The sequence below is a fragment of the Carcharhinus amblyrhynchos genome, chromosome 15, assembly GCF_965287045.1.
Source record: "Carcharhinus amblyrhynchos chromosome 15, sCarAmb.v2.hapA, whole genome shotgun sequence".
Lineage (NCBI taxonomy): Eukaryota > Metazoa > Chordata > Chondrichthyes > Carcharhiniformes > Carcharhinidae > Carcharhinus > Carcharhinus amblyrhynchos.
Genome location: NC_137338.1, coordinates 53671722 through 53688278, shown reverse-complemented (window position 1 = coordinate 53688278; position 16557 = coordinate 53671722). Strand labels below are relative to the sequence as shown.

Below are 16557 nucleotides of genomic sequence, written 5' to 3'. Positions count from 1 at the left end.
AAAGGTAAATAATGGGGAGAGAATGGGGCTGGGTGGTGACAATCTTTCTGCCTTCCTGCCCCCTCTAATCTTTTCTGTCTTCCTTCGCTTTGTTATTCTCTATGCATTGTTCATGTACTTTCTATTGTCTCCATTGTATTTCTCTGACAGTTTGACTCTTCTCCTCATTCTCTCTTCCTTTCTCCGGAAACGTAGACCAGCATAATCTTTCAAATAAAACCATAGCTTGCTGCAATTTAGTCGATATGCTGTGGCAACAGCTGTGAACATTGCTGGAATGGGTTTTTTTTGAAGATTTACATTTATATCCACAAATCATCTCATTTCTTGAAATTTTCCTTCATGGTTACACTGAAGGATTTGATGCCAGCTGAATCTTAGGGAGCTCATCTTGTCTTTTCTTCGTGCGTTTTAAGAAACTGGAAGTCCACGCTCAGGCAAACAAGATAGAAAGCCTGAACAGCTGCCATCGCCTTCCTTATTTTTCAGCTGTCATGGAACTGTCCGTAGTTTTGCACTGTGTATTCTATTAAGCCACTTCATATTGAAATATTTCAATGATTTTATTTGACAACAACCACTGATCGCAACCTCGCAGCTCTCTTCTCTAATTCCTTCTCAGCCTTACTCTATTCTGGAAATTGCCTATCGGATGTAAATATATAAAAGTAACTCATACTGAAGGTCTCCCTTGGGAAAATTAGTTAAATCTGCCCCAATACATTGCATATCTCTAAGTTGTTCTCTCAATATACTTGGCTCTTATTTTCCTCCACAGACCAGTGAGCTTACTCAAAGGTGATATAAGTGCATTACATTTGTGTTCAAAACCTCATTCGACACAGTTTGAAAATCAGTACAGGTGACAAATAGATACAGAACTACAAAAAAAATGACATTGCTGTTGCACACGCACCCCTTCAAGCCCTGGCACACTATAAATTGTTTAAAGCAACTGATATCATTCAACAAGATTTATCTTCTGAGACTTGTTTTTTTTCAGGCTAAGTTATCTAATTAGCACAAGGCCAATGATCACCAATAGCACAATAGGCACATGGGTCCCATGTAAGCCTCAGAATGCCCAGGTCGGTAGATAGAGTATTAGACTCTTGAGCCATATATTTATACATCAGATTTAAACCTGGCTTTCCGGAACAGATTGATATATGTAAAGTAAGGTAACTTGATGGAATTCATAGTTGACTTACTGACTTACCATGTTTGAAAATCTGTTCTGCTTCACTAAGGATAAACACAGTAAGAAGTCTCACAATACCAGGTTATCTAACTTTGTACTGTGTTTACCCCAGTCCAACACCAGCATCTCCACATCATCACTAAGGATAAATCAGAGCTAAATCTTGGTTCTACAATTTTGACCAAGTGTTTGGCTATCTGGCCTAATACCCTGATTCTTTGATTCCATGTTTTTGTCTGATTACATTTTGTAAAAATCACTGGGACATTTTTTTCCATCAACAGGATGCACTTATCAGGACAAATTTATGAATGTCTAATTTCAAGCAAGCACACAGTTTGTACCACAGGAGAAAAAAACAGTGCTGATTGGTTTGCAAGAGGTCTCTGATTAACACCATCTTTCATGGAACATGCTTTAGGGAAACTATAGGCTCCCCATGCTGCTGGGTAATTCGAAAACAGTGCACAGCTTCAACATGTTTCTTCTGTTTGCAGAGAATAGCTCTCTGTACATCTAGCCAGCATAAATGAGTCACATTACAAGGTCAACTGATGGTCTTCAATTGGCTGTTAGTGTAGTTATTAGCACACTCAGGATTGTTTAGCAGGCACTCAGCAATCACTGAATTATATCTAACAGTAGACATTTTATTGTAGGTTTTGCAAGCACAAGTATTGCCTGTACTTTACCTATTACAAACAGCTGGAGGAACATGTTGTTTGGAGTTTAAAAACAGCGAGATTATGTTGCAGCTATATAAGGGCTGGTGAGGCCACACCTGGAATACTGTGTACAGTTTTGGTCTCCTTATTTAAGAAAGGATATACTAGCAGTGGCGGCGGCAGCGGCAGAATGATCTATCTATGAGAAGGGATTGAGTAGACTAGGGTTAGACTCATTTGAATTCAGAAGGATGAGGGGAGATCTTATAGAAACATATAAGATTATGAAGAAAATAGGTATGGTAGAAGCAGGGAAGTTTCCACTGGTGGGTGAAACTACAACTAGGGGACATAGCCTCAAAATAAGGGGAAACAGATTTAGGACTGAGTTGAGGAGGAACTTCATCACACAAAAGGGTTGTGAATCTGCGGAATTGTCTGCCTAGTGAAGCAGTGGAGGCTACCTCATTGAATGTTTTTAAGGCAAGGATAGATAAATTTTTGAACAGTAAAGGAATTAAAGGTTGTGGTGAGTGGGCGGGAAAATGAGCACAAAAAGATCTCCATGATCTTATTGAATGGTGGAGCAGGCTCGAGAAGCCAGATGGCCTACTCCTCCTCCTAGTTCTTATGTTCTTATATTTGTGTTCTTAATTGTAGGCCTATGTACCTGACACCACATCGGCACTGAAATTTTCACACATCATTGTTCAATCATGTGATAGACCATCCCCTCTCCCCTCTTTGTATCAAGCGGATTTGCAATATTTCCCTTGCATAGCTTCCTAAACTTAATAGTGTGTCGTAATCATCTCACATTTATTATTATCACAAGCATAAATTGAATATCAACTGATATGTTTACATGAGGTATCATTTTTCTTTAGCTGTTGGCACCTTGTTCATCCAAGTCATTTACATATCTAATAGATTTTGAAGTTGCTATAAGTGAATTGCATATCTCTGGTTTCTAAGATTTTCTATCACTGTATATTAATACTATACATGTTATTCAATTGAATAGGGATATTACTTCCCCCAAAAGAAAAATTGGACATCCCTTTGATTTTTGCACCTGATGATATGATGATGTGTGAGGGTCTGATGGTGGTTCAAATTAAGAAGCAAGATGGAAGTAGCTGGCCTTATGAAATGGGTAAAGTGACCAGCAGTGAACTTAAAAGGTAAGATGAATAAATTAACGGAAATGTTTGTTTCAATAGCTATTTTAAAGGCACAATTGAACGTGTGAAGCTATTTTGCTACAGTTGATCGAACCGCTGGATGAGATCTATTCTGACTGTAGGTTGTCACATTACTTAAGCATTAAAAAGAAAAAAAGTAATGCTGTGGCAAATAAATTTACCTGAAAGTCGGAAATCTCAATACTGACAAGGATTTGCTAGAGGGAAGTGACAAATCAGCTGTAAAGACTGTATATCAAGATTGGCCAATTTGAAGTTCAAAGGTCCCCATGGACTGCATCTGAAATTCCCGACCACCTGCACAGGCAAACCTCCTGAGCTCTGGAAAGTGCTGCCTGGAGGGGGGTTAAATAAAAATGCACATTAAATTTATTAGAACTGCGCCTCATTTCCATGTAATCACAATATTAAATGTTTTGCTAATTGCTGACCCCCATCTGTGCTAATGAACACACCTACTCCAATAATCAGATTACTCAGATGTAGCCAGTTAAGTCATGAAGAGGGTAGGTTGGAGTGAAGTTATGGTTGTGCTTATTTCTTTCCTGATTTTGTTAGCTCTTGCCTGATCCCATACCCATCCATTCTTGGATGTTGAAATGACCTCTAATGAGTTCAATTTTCCAATGTTTAACTCGACAAAATTACAGCTCATCCAGGATTAAATGTCAAGCCAGCAGGCTGATGAGACAGAGAAGGTGGTGGTTGTGTTGCTGACTGAAGTATCAGACACTCAACTTGGGATGAGAAAGGATTGACTAGGTTTCCTGTTAAATAAAACTACCTTGAATATCCTCCACTATTTAAATTGCTCACCGGCCAGGTTTCCATCTATCACAGAGGTGGGGTTAGTGGTCTAGCGATTGGTGAGGTGATAGTTATATATATTTAGTTTGTGGGCAGTTGATCAATTCCCCTCAGTGCTGACCATGATTTTCCAGGTCCGAGATTGTTTGCTGGAGCAGACGAGTGAGGGAGCAGAGATCAGATAAGAAATTACCTGTTAAAAACCTGTTTAAATAAGTTTAAAGCACTTTCGTAGTAAGAACTTACCTTGTAGAACTGTTTAAATCATTTAAAAGCATTTTTGCGGGCTTTTTGTATTTACCGCTTTAAGAATTCTAAGGGAGTGGATAGCAGGGATTTGTGGGTGAGCAGGCTTTAAAACAGCACCAGGTTTAAAAGGAGGCCTGGTGTAGACAGCGGGCAGCGTCGGAGCGGGCAGCGGAGTAAGAGGGAAGCAGAGTGAGCTATTAGGGCTTAGGATCAAAGGGCTGGGGAGAAAAAGGGCCAGGTAAGTTCGTGTGGAAATTTTCAATACTACTACAGTGAATAATGGAGGGGCATGTGATGTGCTGTTTCTGTATGATGTGGGAGCTGGTGGACCCCAGGGTCCTTCCCAGTGACCATGTCTGCAGTAAGTGCAGGTTGCTGGAGGAGTTCCAGCTCAAGGTGGATGAGCTGGCCTCTGAGCTTCAGACACTGAGGCTCATCAGGGGGAGAGAGGGTGCCATTGTCAATGGGGTGCAAGAGACATCCACCCCCCCGGACTGGCTAACTCTAAGGGTCAGGAACAAGAGGGGGCTGCTGAGAGGAGGAAGGAGGGTGGGGAGCGGAGGAAGGAGGGTGGGGACTGGATGCCCCAGCTTCTCAATCTGCATAACAGGTTTGAGGTTCTTGCTTCCAGTGTGGACGAGAACGAGGGAGATGAGGTTGGTGAGCAAACTGCACACAGTACAGTGATGCAGACGCAGGATATAGGCAAAGAGAAGGTGAAAAGGAACGTAGTCGTAATTGGGGACAGTGGGGTTAAGGGTATTGACACTGTCCTTTGTCACAATGACAAAGTGCGCAGAAGGGTGTGTTGTCTGCCTGATGCTCGGGTCCAGGATGTCACATCTGGGCTGCAGAGGAACCTGGAGTGGGAGGGTGAGAATCCGGTCGTTGTAGTACATGTGGGTGCCAACGACGTAGGCAAATTGCAAACTGAGGATCTGGGGAGGGAGTATGAAAAGCTGGGAATGGAATTAAAAAGTAGAACCGACAAGGTGGTTATCTCTGGACTACTGCCTGAACCAAGTGCAGACGGGCATAAGGTTGATAAGATTAAGGAAGTGAATGGGTGGCTCAGGGATTGGTGTGGGAGGAACGGGTTTGAATTTATGGGGCATTGGCGTCAGTATCGGGGTAGGTGGGACCTGTTCGGGGGGATGGGGTTGGTCTGAACTGTGCAGGGACCAGAGTCCTGGCGAATCGTGTAAATAGGACTGTAGACAGGGCTTTAAACTAATTGGGGGGGGGAGGGTGTGAGGGTAGGTGACATTACAGGGTCTAAAGTTAAGGAGAGGGTACAGGTAAGGGAAGAGGCTGAGGATGTCCCAATAATAAAGGGAGTAGGGGGCGTGAGTATGGTTGGTGGCGTTCTGGCAAATAGGGTCCAGGTGAAGGCTGGGATGAAGGCACTTTATCTGAATGCACAAAGCATTCGGAATAAAGTGGATGAGCTGGTGGCACAGATCAGCACAAATGGATATGATCTGGTGGCCATTACAGAGACGTGGCTGCAAGGTGACAGGGACTGGGAGCTGAATGTCCAGGGGTATCAAGTGTTTAGGAAGGATAGGCAGGAGGGAAAAGGCGGGGGGTGTAGCTCTGCTGATTAAGGATAGCATCAGGGTGGTAGCAAGGGATGATATAGGAACCAAAGAGCAGAAAGTGGAATCGTTGTGGGTGGAGATTAGGAACAGCAAAGAGAGGAAGACGCTGGTGGGTGTCGTCTACAGGCCCCCGAATAATGATCTGGAGGTGGGGCGGGCTGTTAACTCGCAAATAAGTGCGGTGTGCAGGAATGGAACGGCGATAATTATGGGGGATTTCAATCTACATATTGATTGGTCGACCCATGTTGGACGCGGTGGGCTCGAGGAGGAGTTCTTGGAATGCTGCCGGGATAGTTTCCTTGAACAGTGTGTGTTGGAGCCGACGAGGGAGCGAGCTATCTTGGATCTGGTATTATGTAACGAGGCGGGTAGAATTAGGGACCTTGCGGTGAAGGATCCTCTTGGGGATAGTGATCATTGTATGGTGGAGTTTCTGGTGCAGATGGAGGAGGGGAAAGTGGGTTCCCGGACACGCGTCCTTCGTTTGAACAGAGGGGAGTACGGTAGGATGAGAGAAGAATTGGCGAATGTTGACTGGGGGAGCGCGTTGGAAGGTAGGTCTGCTGATGAGCAGTAGAGGATCTTTAAGGAGATCTTTCTTGGTGCTCAGCAGAAATTTGTTCCGATGGTTAAAAAGGACCATAGGAGGAGAGGTAATAAGCCGTGGATAACGAAGGAGGTGAAGGAAAGTGTTAAATTAAAAGTGGAGGCGTTTAGAGTAGCTAAGAGTAGTGGGTGAGAAGAGGATTGGGAGAGGTTTAAAAGTCAACAAAGGTTGACAAAGAAGTTGATAAAGAAGGGTGGGAGAAACTATGAAGCTGGGCTTGCGCTTAATATAAAAAAGGATAGCAAGAGTTTTTATAAATATATAAAAAGGAAGAGGCTGGCTAGGGTGAACGTTGGTCCCTTAGAGGATGAGAGGGGGGACTTAGTGGTAGGGAATGGGGAAATGGCTGAGGTCTTGAATATCCTTTTTGTTTCGGTCTTCATGGAGGAAGACGTGAATAATTTGCCGGGTGTTAGCGATGGAAAGGTGGTAGGACTGGAGGGTCTCAATGACATTATTGTTACTAGAGAGGAGGTGCTCGACAGACTGGAGGGACTGATTGTGGACAAGTCCCCAGGACCGGATGGAATGCATCCAAGGGTTCTGAAAGAAATGGCGGAGGTGATAGTGGATGCCTTGGTGGTTATTTTCCAAACATCGCTGGATTCCGGGGAAGTGCCGGAGGATTGGAAAACGGCCAATGTTATGCCGTTGTTTAAGAAGGGTGGCAGGCAAAAGGCAGGGAATTATACGCCTGTTAGTTTACATCTGTTGTAGGTAAAATGTTAGAATCCGTCATCAAGGAGGAAATAGCGAGGCATCTTGAGGGGAATTGCTTGATAGAGCAGACGCAGCATGGTTTTGTTAAGGGGAAGTCGTGTCTGACAAATTTATTGGAGTTCTATGAGGATGTGTCTAGGGCGGTGGATAGAGGAGAGCTGGTGGATGTGGTTTTTCTTGATTTTCAGAAGGCGTTTGACAAGGTACCTCACAAGAGGCTATTGCAGAAGGTAAGGGGGCATGGAGTTGGGGGTAGGGTGTTAGCGTGGATAGAGGATTGGCTGTCAAATAGGAGGCAGAGAGTGGGGGTCAATGGGTGCTATTCGGATTGGTGGTTGGTGACTAGTGGAGTGCCCCAGGGGTCGGTGCTGGGGCCTCAGCTATTTACCATTTATATAGATGATCTGGAGGAGGGAACCGAGTGTATGGTGTCGAAATTTGCTGATGACACCAAGATTGGTGGAACGGCAAATTGCACGGAGGGTGTGGAGAGTCTGCAGAAGGATCTAGGTAGGCTGGGCGAATGGGCCAGGAACTGGCAAATGGAATTTAATGTTGGCAAGTGCGAGGTGGTCCACTTTGGTAGGAGTAATGGTAGGAAGGACTATTAGTTACGTGGTGAAAAACTGCAGCAGGCGACGGTGCAGAGGGACCTCGGGGTCCTTGTGCATGAGTCGCAAAAACCCAGCTTGCAGGTGCAGCAGGTGGTCAGGAAGGCTAATGGGATGCTGGCCTTCATGGCGAGGGGGATTGAATATAAAAGTAGGGAGGTCTTGCTGCGGCTGTATAGGGCACTGATGAGGCCGCAGCTGGAGTACTGTGTGCAGTTTTGGTCGCCGCACTTACGCAAGGATATTTTGGCCTTGGAGGGTGTGCAGAGGTTTACTAGGCTGTTACCGGAGTTGAGGGAGTTGAGCTATGAGGAGAGGCTGAATAAACGAGGCTTGTACTCGTTAGAGTTTAGAAGAATGAGGGGAGATCTCATTGAGACATTTAAGATGATGAATGGGATGGATAGGATAGAGGTGGAGAGACTCTTCCCGCTCAGAAAGGACAGTAGGACTAGGGGGCACAGCCTCAAGATAAAGGGGGGGCAGTTTAGAACGGAGTTGAGGAGGAACTTCTTCACTCAAAGGGTGGTGAATCTCTGGAATTCTCTGCCTGTTTTAAGACCCGGGTTGATGGGTTTTTGATAAGCGAGGGGATTAAGGGTTATGGGGAGAGGGCGGGAAAGTGGAACTGAGCCACGACAGATCAGCCATGATCTTATTGAATGGCGGGGCAGGTTCGAAGGGCTAGATGGCCTACTCCTGCTCTTATTTCTTATGTTCTTATGTTCTTATAGAGTCATAGAAAATAGAATCCCGACTGTGCAGAAGGAGGCCATTTGACCCATCGAGCCTGCACCGACAACAATCCTACCCAGGCCCTATCCCTTAATCCCATATGTTTATTCTACTAAACCCCCTGACACTAATGGGCAATCTATCATGGCCAATCTGCCTAATCTATCCAGAGTAAACAAGCGCAGGCACAGGGAGAATGTGCAAACTCCTCACAGACAGTGAGCCAAGCCGGGAATCAAACTCAGGTCCCTGGCGCTGTGATGCAGCAGTGCTAACCACTGTGCCACCCTAGTTTTAAATTGCTAGCCATCACATTAAATATTCGAGTAAGAATAAGATTGTGCTTAAAAGTGATAAAGGACATATTTTCTCTGTGCATACAGATCGTTCATGTTGATAGCAATTTACAGTTGTCAGATTTAAGGACAGAAACTGAATATAAAGAAGTCATTTTGATGTGGTGTCGGAAGTAGCAGACAGAGGAATGTTGGATTTTCTGAAAGCATTTGATAAAGGTCCTCAGAAGGACTGTTAGCTAAATTTAAAATTCATGGTACTGAAGACAATTTTTGATCTGGTTAGGAAATGAGTTGAGTGTCAGGAGCCTGAGAAAGAGGATAATGGGCAGGTACTTACATTGGCAGTGACTAGCAATGTCGTACAAATACAGGATCTGTACTTGTGCTTCAAGTTTCACCGTATTTATTAACAACCTAGATAATGGAATGGAAAATTAAATCGCTAAATTGGTTGGTGATACACAGGTAGTTGACACTGTACGCACACTGGAGATAGAAGCATACCATTACAAACCAATTTTGATAGCTTAAGTGAATGACCAAAACTGACAAATTGGTTTCAACATTGGCAAATGTTAGGCTATCCACTTTTGACCTAAAAAGAACAGAATTAGCTGCTTTTTAAATGGTGAACAGCTAGAAACTGTGAAGGTCTGAAGACAGTTGGGGTGAGGGGGAATTTTTCCATCCCACCTGCCACAGGAATCATAGTGGGTTGGGGGCAGATCATGCAAAGGTCCGTTGACTTTGGGTGGAATTTTCCGGTTCTAGGGTGAGCGTGGCTGAAAAATACTGTCTTTAGGATTCCAGGTGCATAAATCATTAACATGTCATGGGAAAGTACATAAAATAATCAAAAAGGATAATGGAATGCTGAACTTTATATCCACACGATTAGAATGAAAGGAGTAGAATCTTACTTCAACCATACAAAGTCCTAATTACATTACACTTGGGATATTGTGAACAATTCTGAACACTGCAAGTGATTAGGAAGGATGTTTTGGCCTTGAGTGCAATGTAGATTTGCCAGAGTGGCATTTGAACTACATGGATTAAATTGCGAGGCAGGATTACATAAACTAAGATTGTGTTCCTTGGAATTTAGATGGTTAACAACAACAGCCTCATTTCAATTAGCACTCTTAACATAACAAAATGTCACAAGATGCTTCACAGGAGCATTATTAAAAATAAGACACTGGCCGGGAGTTGCCACACAACCCACCGTGTGTTTTGCGGTGGTGGAGATAGCCCACCGTTGGCTGATAGTGTGATCTTTTATCCTGCTATTGTTACCAGAGTTTTTCGTTCAATGCACTCCTTGCCACCAGAAAACCCATGGGGGGTGGGGGTGGGGGGGGGGGGGGGTGCGCCATTGGCAGAACTGAAGGATCCCGCCAGCACGAACAGCTGGAAAATTCCGGCCACTGTGTTACATAAACCGGTATTAGGTTGCATAACCAAAACCTTGATCAAAGAGGAGGATTTGAAGGGGTGTCATACAGAGGGAAAGAAAGTTAAAGAGAGGTGGAAAGGTGTATGGAGAATATCCCAGAACTTAGGGTGAGGCAACTGAAGGTGCAGCTACTAATGGTGGAGTAATTAAAATCAGGAATATTTAAGAGCCATAAGTAGAGGAGTGCAGAAACCTCAGAAGGTTGTTGAACTGGTAGAGACTTTGGAGATAGGCAATGTGAGGTCATGGAGGTATATGAAAACAAGAGTGAGATTTTTAAAAGCAAGACATTGCTTGATTGGGAGTAGGTCAACAAGCACAAGCTGAATGGGACTTGGTGGGAGTAAAGACGGGGACAGCAGAGTTTTGCATTGAGCACAAAGTTACAGAGGATAAAATGTAAAAGATCAAGAATGCATTGGAATAGTCACACCTAAGTTCAACCAAGAAATCGGAGTTTGAGCAGCAAATGAGCTAAGACCAAGATAAAGTTAAGTATGGATTTGGAAATAGGCAATGTTAGTGATGGTGTCAGTGAAGGTGGTTGAGGAGTGATCTGATCGAAGCTTTCATGTTGAGAGGAATAGATAGGGTGGATTCTCAGAGGTTATTTCCCTGGGCTGAAATGGTCGCTACAAGAGGACACAGATTTAAGGTGCAGGGAAGCAAGTACAGAGGAGATGTTAGGGGTGAGTTTTTCACTCAGAGGGTGGTGAGTGAATAGAATCGGCTGCCGTCGGTGGTGATAGAGGCGAACTCGCTGGGGTCTTTTAAAAGACTTCTGGATGAGTATATGGGATCTAATGGGATTGGGGGTTATAGGTAGGTCTATGGCTTAGTAGGTAAAGATGTGATCAGCACAACTTGTGGGCCAAAGGGCCTGTTTGTGCTGTAGTGTTCTGTGTTCTATGTTAAGATATTTAGTGATAAGATGGGGTAAATAGAGTTACTATTACTGCTGGTTGAGGAGTCGAGGAGTAGGGGTTATAATCTAACACTTATCTAAAATCAGACCTTTTTGGGGGGAAATTAGAAAACACTTTTGCAAACAAAGGCTTGTAGGAGTTTGGAACTCTACTCAACAATTGCCATGAATGCTATATTAATTGCTAATTTTAAACCTGAGATCGATAGATTTTGTCAGCCAAACTTTTTGAGAGATAGAAGGCAATAACACAGTGATGGAGTTAGGTTGCATTGCAACTCTGACCTCATTAAATGACCGAACAGTCTTTAAGGGCTAAGTGGCTCTTCTTATGTTCATCCATAACTCATACTTGTGGATGAAAGGGTTAAATCTATAGTAAAGAGTGGATAATTGAGCTATACAAGTATTATTAGAATAAGCATTTTAGAACCAGGAAGAGAATTCAGACTCCCTTTCTTTTCAGGAACTATGTATTGAATTTAAGAAGCCGAAGAGATTAAAAATTGATGCAGTAATGATGAACTGTCTCTAGATGTCTTTAGCTAGCTTTCTACATATAATACATTATTTACTAATTATATTAGTGACATCATGTGGCAGAATATCAATACTACAACAAACTTTGTGTCAACTCTGTTTTTGCCTTTATTTGTGAATTGTGTTATTGGGAAAGTGGGCATTATTAGTGTTGGAGAATAAAGCACTTTCTGTTAAGGGCATCCAGTGCCACTGTTAACCATTCACAGGTCAGGCACTATACACTCAGGTATAGAGCAAAACACCCTTCTTAACTTCAACTACAGAATAGCCCCAGTCCAGACAATAGGAGGTGAAAACCTGTTAATGTTACTTTGTAACTAGTCTCTTAAGAAGCCCATTCTGCTGTAATTGAATCCCTATTAAAATGAATGCTTAACTGTAAAAGGAAGTCTTGGAGAACATCTTTACTGGTCTGAATTTTGCGGTGAAGCAATTAAGTGTTCGCAGCAATTAATTTGTTCGCTGTGAAGCAAGCTTCCCACAAGAATCCAGCATCTCTCTGGCATGCATTTGACCTTTCCAGCATTAATTTGAATCCGATGCTAAATGAAGGGAACTTCAAGTGCCCAACAACAGTGATCAATCAGAGTAAGCAGCCAATCCCATTGAAGAGTTCTTATACAGCAGACCTGTATCTGGGGTCACCATTGCCAACGTCAGAGCAGCTTTCTCAAAAGTCAACCCACGGAAAGCAACTGGCCCAGATGGGGTACCCAGATGAGCACTCAGGTACTGCGCAGACCAGCTGGCGGGGGTATTCACAGACATCTTCACCCTGTCTTTACACCAATCTGAGGTCCAACCTGCTTCACGAAAACGACCATTATCCCCATACCAAAAGAAAGCCAGGCAGTTTGCCTTAATGACTGTCATCCGGTGGCTCTGACATCCATCATTATGAACTGCTTCGACAGGTTAAATCAATTCCATCTCCCTGGCCCTATACTCAACCCTGGAATACCAAAATAACAAAGACACCTATGTCAGATGCCTATTCATGTACCCAAACACGTGCACTCTCTCCTTTCCTTCGCTATTACGTGTGCTTTGTCTGTATAGCGCACAAGGAACAGTACTTTTCACTGTATACTAATGCATGTGACAATAATAAATCAAATCAAAACCAGAAAGTAAAGTGCACTCATTATCTTTCAATTTTTATAACAAAAGTGAAATAATGATTTGGACATACGTGTCTGTGTGGCTTTCCTCCAGGTGCTCTGGTTTCCACCCACAGTCTGAAAGATGTGCTGGTTCGGTACATTGGCCACGCTAAATTCTCCCTCAGTGTACCCAAACTCAGACTGAAGACTAGGTTATTTTCATGGTAACTTCATTGCAGTGTTAATGTAAGCCTACTTGTGACTAATAAATAAATAAAAAATATACATACATAAAATTAACTTTCCAACCAGAGAGGTTGTTAAATGGTAGTTAAAACTTACTGTGCTGTTACGAAAAAACAGTTACAACTCATTAACAAGGCATAACTGTTTCAGGTGTTTTAACTGTGATATTACAAAATAAAACCAAAGTCGCTGTCAGTCCATTGATTTCTCAAGATTGCTGTCTGCAGGAATTCACTAGCATGTGGAGAAGGCAGGCAGCTTCTGTATCCCCACATTTAACTTTACATGTTTGGATTCCAAAAGTTGCTGTCAGTTTCACAGGATAATGACAAAGAACACTACCATTATTGTAGCCACAAAATCTAGGTCACTATTATTTAAATGTAACATCACTGCATTACTGTACTATGCTTAACTTGGCCTCTTGGATGGAATAATAAATGACTGCAAGTACCTTGCAGACTATATTTCTTCAAAAGTCAGCTCCTTCAGAAAAAGAGGAAGGAATTGCCATATGCAATTCTAATTTTACCACAGTTGTCATTTCATGTGATTGATTTGTCCTTTCCGCTGACCTAAAAATTCTGAAGTTGAACAAAGAATTTATGTTGAGGAAAGAAGAAAACCTAATGTTTGTATCAAGCAATGAACTTGTGATTTGCCATCTTTATCTAGCCATTGGCCCAGAATTTGCTAAAGAGGAACATTTCAGAGTGTGGCCCATTAGTTAGATATTTTCCCTGCCCCTTTATCTCAAGAGATGCCTGTGCTGGATGTGCGAGCTCAAAGCAGGGACAGCGAGGTCAGTGGGATACCTGGGACCTTGATGAATGGTGGGACCATGAGACTATCCTCAACCAGTGAGATTTAAGGAATGGGGAAGAAACAGAAAAATGACTGATAAGCATGGTGCATGAGAGTGAGTGAACTTGGTCTCAAATATGGTACAGGAATGGATATCAAGAGAAGAAAGAAACAGTGGATATTCAGAAAAGGAAAGGATAAGTAGGAAAAGAAGAAATTTAAAAATAGGTATTTTTAAAAATCCTGAGCAACATCTTATTAATTGGTCTCTCCCAAAAAGATTCCCTAGACATTGACCATGAATGTCCATTACCAATAATTACAGAGGTCATGGTAAATAAAAATGGAGACAATGGGGAACATTGTGTTAAATCCTTGTAGAGGCTAAAAAATGAAAATGTTGTGTGGTTCATTATCACAACAGCATCTTAGTAAATTTGACACATATATAATTTGTTTTGCTTTCTTATCAGTTCAGAATCACAGTAATAGTGCTCGAGTGGAATCCTCTGCACACCTTTACTGTAAGCTGCAGGTAGGGGATAGGAAGGGAATGGTATGGGTTAGCAGGAAAAAATTATTTTTTTGTCAGAGAAGGAAATGAATTAATAGTAGTGGAGGACCATTTTTCCAACAATGATAGATTAAAACAAGAGGACTTTTTAAAAAATTGCTTGTCCCTTGACATTGCTTATCATACATCTTACATCTGTGTGTTTCAAGTCATACTGAAATCTTTTATGCTGTATTAACATCTGGAAAATGATTTTGTGGCTGCTATAGCTGTAAGGATTGTTTAAAAGCTGCTTTGGAGCAGTGATGAACAGACATCAATAAGTGGGGACAATTTGCTCATATAAAATAAAATAGGACGGTAGACGGCTAAAGAAGCTGGGGCAACATGGTAGTCATGATGTAGAGGTGCCGGCGTTGGACTGGGGTAAACACAGTAAGAAGTCTCACAACACCAGGTTAAAGTCCAATCAGTTTATTTGATAGTAGTATGCACCTGACGAAGGAACAGTGTTTCTGAAAGCTTGTGGGTTTACTATCAAATAAACCGGTTGGACTTTAACCTGGTGTTGTGAGACTTCTTACTGTGACATGATAGCACAGTGGCAGGGACCGAGTTCAATTCTGGCCTTGCAATCTCCACACAGACATTGCCCTCCATGTCTGTGTGGGTTTCCCCCAGTGCGCCAAGGGAAAAGTCCCATGTCCAAAGTTAGGTGGATTAGCCAAGATAAATTGATGGGATTGTGGGGAGTGGAGGGATTTGGTGAGCCTGGGTAAGACGCTGTTTCAGAGAGTTGGTGCCTACTTGATGGGCCAACTGACCTCCTTCTGCACTGAAGGGATTGTATTCTCACTATGAAAGACCATCCATTTAAGCATCTTCTGCTATAAGGCTTGTTGCATTACTGATACTGAATGTAACTAATAAATCAGGAAATACTGGAAAAACTCAGGAGGTCTGGTGGCACCTATGGAGAAAGAGAGTTAACCTTACAAGTCTGGATGGCTCTTCTTCAGAGCTTGTTTTTTAAAAAATGAAGATTCCCAAATATTGTTTTGAGGATCCACTGTTTAATTTGTGAATGCTCATTCATAACAAATGTTAGTCTCCCCTGTGACCAAATAACTCTGCAAAAAGATGATATTCTAGCTGGCTTCAACAAATGGTTATGTTACACGTTTCTGACATTTAACATTGCTGGTCAGCTTTTAATTTTTCCAGTTATGGTTTCCTATGTCCTTTTGGTTTTCTTTATGTATTTGTGGATTTTTGTTGTTTCTTCAAACTTCTTTGTTGCATTGGCTGCACCCTGATTCTTTTTGTTTACATTTTTATTTCTATCTTTCTCTCCTCCCATCATTGGGAAGTATAAGTGTGAATTAGTATGGATTACATTCTAGCAGGGATACATTCAGAGCTGTAGGAAGACCTTGGGCATTGGGGTTTGGATGGATTTGGCTAAAATGATTGACCAGGACTCAGTGAGCAAAGGCACATAAAGGAGAATGCAAGGCATTTATTAGTGCAAACCCTATTTTATCTGGAATGCCCTCATTCCTATTTCACCCCCTTTCAATCCCTACTAATAATGTCCTTGCACCCAAGGTACTCCAAAACTTCCCTGCTGTGAATCCACACTTTCATTCCAATCTTCAGTACCCACTTTCCAATTAGCTTTCTTTGCCATCCTCTGTGACATGTCCCAATCCATATTTTTCATTGTTTATCCATGAACTTCTGATCTCCATTCCACCCCAAAATCTTCTTTTCCCAACTGCACTCCCTATAACCCTCAACCTTTACCTACCTTCAATGCTTCTTCCTTTGCAAATTCACCCACGTATTCTGTTTCTAACCAATCAAGAAATGCCTAGTTGCTTTTATCATCAGTTTTCACAAGCTATATCAATCCCTGTGTTTCATTAATCCTAATCTTCCTTTTCCCACTCTCTCCTAAATACCATGCTCCATCAAGGTGGTCTACCATTGGTTGTGGACTGCTGCCCACTGTTTGTCATCCTTGGTCCACCTCTCATCTTCCAGATATGTTCAACGACAGGAGTGTTCTCAAATTTGTTACCTTTGCCAGTTGTTCATTTGTGAAAGTGCACAGAAAACTGAATTGTCGGTAGCTGATAAAGATCACAGAGGAGGTTTAGGGATGCTTAGCTTAAGACTCCTATGGGTCAGTTGAATTTTAATTGGGCGATAGTAAAACGAGCAAGCAATTTGTTCTACAAGATTGCTGCCCAGAAGG

At 42.5% G+C, this 16557-nt stretch overlaps 1 protein-coding gene across 1 annotated transcript in view; it reads left to right on the top strand.

The window, feature by feature from the left end:
• Positions 1-16557, top strand: part of LOC145353303 (cilia- and flagella-associated protein 47-like) — a 495401-nt gene that overhangs the window by 416045 nt on the left and 62799 nt on the right. The window contains exon 60 of the mRNA XM_080203935.1: positions 2891-3050. Coding sequence (XP_080060061.1) covers positions 2891-3050 — 160 coding nt within the window. The remainder of the gene's footprint in view (positions 1-2890; positions 3051-16557) is intronic.